The sequence below is a fragment of the Camellia sinensis genome, chromosome 12, assembly GCF_055761805.1.
Source record: "Camellia sinensis isolate YWXY chromosome 12, ASM5576180v1, whole genome shotgun sequence".
Lineage (NCBI taxonomy): Eukaryota > Viridiplantae > Streptophyta > Magnoliopsida > Ericales > Theaceae > Camellia > Camellia sinensis.
In genome coordinates, this window is record NC_138972.1 from 70,244,027 (window position 1) to 70,247,746 (window position 3,720).

Sequence of the window (3,720 nt, forward strand, 5' to 3'; positions counted from 1 at the left end):
CTTATTTAAGTTATATCACTTCTCTACCACATCACTTCAAACCTAATCTATACCCAACTCATATTTCATAAAAAGTCAAAAAATACTTTTATTTAGAATATTCCAAACCACCCCTTAATGTACGATTAAAAATGGCCTATTACAATAGGACTTAAAAACATGTATGGAAAAAGAAACCAAAGCATAAAAAAAGAACTTGATAACATAAAATATGCATATGAATTAAAGAATGAAATTGCTTGCTTGAGAACATAATATGGAGATCAAAATAGATCTTCAATTAAGAATTACTTCAAACAAACTCAAGTTTTGCTATTCTTTTGGCATTATAGCTCTACCAATGCCAAAAGATCAATAACAAGAACAAAAACTCAGAAATGAAAGCGTTCCGAAACAAGTCCTTAAAGTTTGAACATGTATAAACCATCAAGTTTTACGACCCCCAAAGCCCTAGCAAACCTTACAAACAGAAAGCAGAAGTAAATGGTCAAGAGTCCAACACCCAAAGACTTGTCCAATCTCATATTTTTCTTTGGCAATATCACAAGAGCCCAAAGCAAACCAGCCATCAAAAACCCTAGAATCTCATAGAGATACGGGTCACTAGGAATCACATAAGAAGATGGGTACTCAGACCATGCTGCTAAAACAAGTGACATTCCCAAACCCACCATTGTGTTGAACACAGGTCCAGCATAGCACCCTGACATTGCAATTTGTGCCCCATCTGGCCCACCCTTCATTGCCACGGCAACATTGGCCATCAAATCCCCAGTTGAGTTGCCCCAAGCTAGGACTGTCAGCCCTAGAATTGAAGGGCTTATCCCAAGTATGTTCCCAAATGAAACCAACAAAGAAACCAATTCCTCTGCAACAATGTATGTCCAAGTGATGCTCATCAAAAACCCACCTGCAAGCCATGGGAACAAGCATTGCTTTGGTGGGCTTGACATGTTTGTTGCCACAAATGTGATGTTCCCAAGCACAAAACCCATTAACCCTGAAGTCATATAGTTCACTATACTGGTTTTTGAAGCCATGTTTTCTCTTTGTGTGTTCCAAAGGGTTGCTAATAGAATTGGAGCCAATGTAACTGAAATAACTGCAAATGGCTTAGACCATCTATCTTCCCTAACAACCGGTATGGTGAGCCTTCTTGGCAAGTACAGAGGCATCTCCAAAACATAAGCCAAGTATACCCAAATTGATGAATCAAGATTCAAAGACCTTGTTCTTGGTTTTTGAACCAAAGCTTCAAAATCACCTCTCTCCACTAAAATTGCTTTTTCTTCATCGACACAACCCATTAATGGAATGCCAATCTCACCAAACTCACCTAAGAAGCTCATTGAGGTCGGAGAGACTGACGATAGGTTCACAACCCTATTTTTCTTTCTATGAAAGAAATGCATGACAGAGACCACAAAAATATAGACAAAGTACAGAGAAACAAAGGAAATTGCACCCCACAAACTGATTTTCCCGACCATAATGATAAAGAACAGAGAAGAAAGTGAAAAAAGGAAGAAAAGGACATCTCTAATGAAACTAGGCTTATCAACCGAAATCTCATGAGAATTAATAGCTATACTTATAATACCCACAACAACACTTGATACAAAAAATGCCCCACCAAGGACAATGTTGAGGCCAACATCACCATCACCGGAGCGGGTAAATGAGATGATGCTAGAAAACACGTCCGTGGCACCATTTCCAAGAGGGAGGAGGGTGGTACCGGCAATGGTTGGAGAAAGATTCAAGATTTTAGACAAGCTTTCCAAGGAAGGACAGAAATAATCTGCAGCTGTGTTAGCCAACATATAGAACAATAAAACAAGCCATAAGAACAATATAGCATAGCCCAAGATAGGCAATTGGCCACATGAGCAGTAAAAGATTTCAAGATAGTTTATGTAGCCTTTGGGCTTACAAGCATTATTTGATTGTACATATGCACACTTGGATTGATAATCGGTGTGCTCGTGTAGGCCAGTACAAGCATTGGTATGCATATATTGGGTGAATTGGATGGTGGTGGAAGAGGAACCTTTGGATTGATTGAGAACAGTGGTGGTAGTGATGTAGAATGACAGGAGGAAGAGGAAGGAAGTGTTGAGGAAGAGAGTGTATTTCTTGGGTTGAGGTGTGAAGAAAGTTAGACTCTCCATTCAAGAGAGCTTGTAGAGAAAGGGGTGTTGGTGTTTCGAAATGAAATCCATGGTTTGGGAGTACTTATGGTGTGATGAGTTAGGAATGTAGTCTTTTTGATTAACAAAATTTGGGAGGATCCTTATTATGGAGGAAACAGACATATATAATTAAGAGAGAGAGAGAGAGAGAGAGAGGATCAATTCTTATCTCACTTCACTTTCAAATACAAATTGAATAGCTTACATTTTGTTTTGTCTAGGAGGAAATTGTTGGGTGATCAGCAGCCCCGCCATTGTCTATATATTAGCTTGATTTTTAGGGGTCATGGTTAAATTGAGTAAAAATTTAGTATAATAGTGATATTACATTGTTATTGATACGTGATATTATCAATTCATATAAAATTATATATGGGATAGTGAACTCTACCATTTAGATTTTTTTTCATCTCAAGTGAATCTTATAATTACCACGTATACATAGTGGGGTTTACTATATCTACATAGTAATTTGCTATTGAATGGTGATGTTACATGTCAGTGGTGATGACGTTATATTACCATTTTATTAAAGTTTTGAGTAAATTGTTCTCATCACATTACACATATGTTGCAAAGGATTCATTTTTAAATTTTTATCACTGTCTTAAAATACTTACAATTATTAGATTATGTGAGAATTTTAAGTAAAAATCTAGAGATATATTCACAATTGTGAGAATTTTGAAACCATAAACAGAAAAATTTGAGAATAAAAATCGTGTGTGCCACACATCTTGGGTTTGAGTGAGGTGGGCCCGGGGCAGTATTTAGGCCTATGGTTGACTGTTGAGAGAGAGAGAGAGAGAGAGTAGGTGATGGTAAATGTGAAGTTTGTGTTTCTTTAACTTTAGTCTTAGATGGGAATCATCCTTCACATGTTTCTTCTAAGCTCAATTGGATCCTTTTTTGGTACATTAGGTAAGTACAACTGAGGAAATTTCCAGGCACTATGAGAGAGAGAAAAAAAATTTCTAGCATAAATGATGAGGACAAAACATACAATGCATGATCAAAAAATGGAAAACTATTGTTGATTGGGGAGCTTACAAGCCCAATAGTTCATTAGCTCATAACTTAGAACTCAGTTTATTGTAAGAATTGGAAGCTCAAAACTTATCATAACAGCTATGGCCAATTGGCCATTATAGATTGTCCTAAAGGGTGATTTTGTAATTTCAGGACTGAAAGATGAGTTTGTCCCGGGAGCTTAGGGAGCTTCTATTTACACATCCACCTTCCCCTCTTTGCACACACTTCATAAAAATTATTTTTATTATAAATTTTTTTTCAAGTGAAATTACTATTATAGACATCAAATAAACACATTCGGAAGTTGAGTGTCGAAAAAATAATAAAAATTCGGAAGTCTACTTCCGAACTAATTGCTTATTTTCAGAAAGCAACTTCCGAACCAATTACTTATTTTCGAAAATCTACTTCCGAACCAATTATTTATTGAAAAAGATGTGCAAAGAGGGGAATGGGTGTGTGTAAATAGAAGCTCCCGGGAGCTTAGCTTCTATGT

General features: G+C 36.7%; 1 protein-coding gene across 1 annotated transcript; it reads right to left on the minus strand.

Moving 5' to 3' along the window:
- Positions 1 to 257: 257 nt before the first annotated feature.
- Positions 258 to 2,403, minus strand: CAX7 (calcium exchanger 7). The gene has a single exon (XM_028246992.2). The coding sequence runs from the start codon at positions 2,169 to 2,171 to the stop codon at positions 402 to 404; it is 1,770 nt and encodes a 589-aa protein (XP_028102793.2). The 5' UTR covers positions 2,172 to 2,403; the 3' UTR covers positions 258 to 401.
- Between the last annotated feature and the right edge of the window lie 1,317 nt (positions 2,404 to 3,720).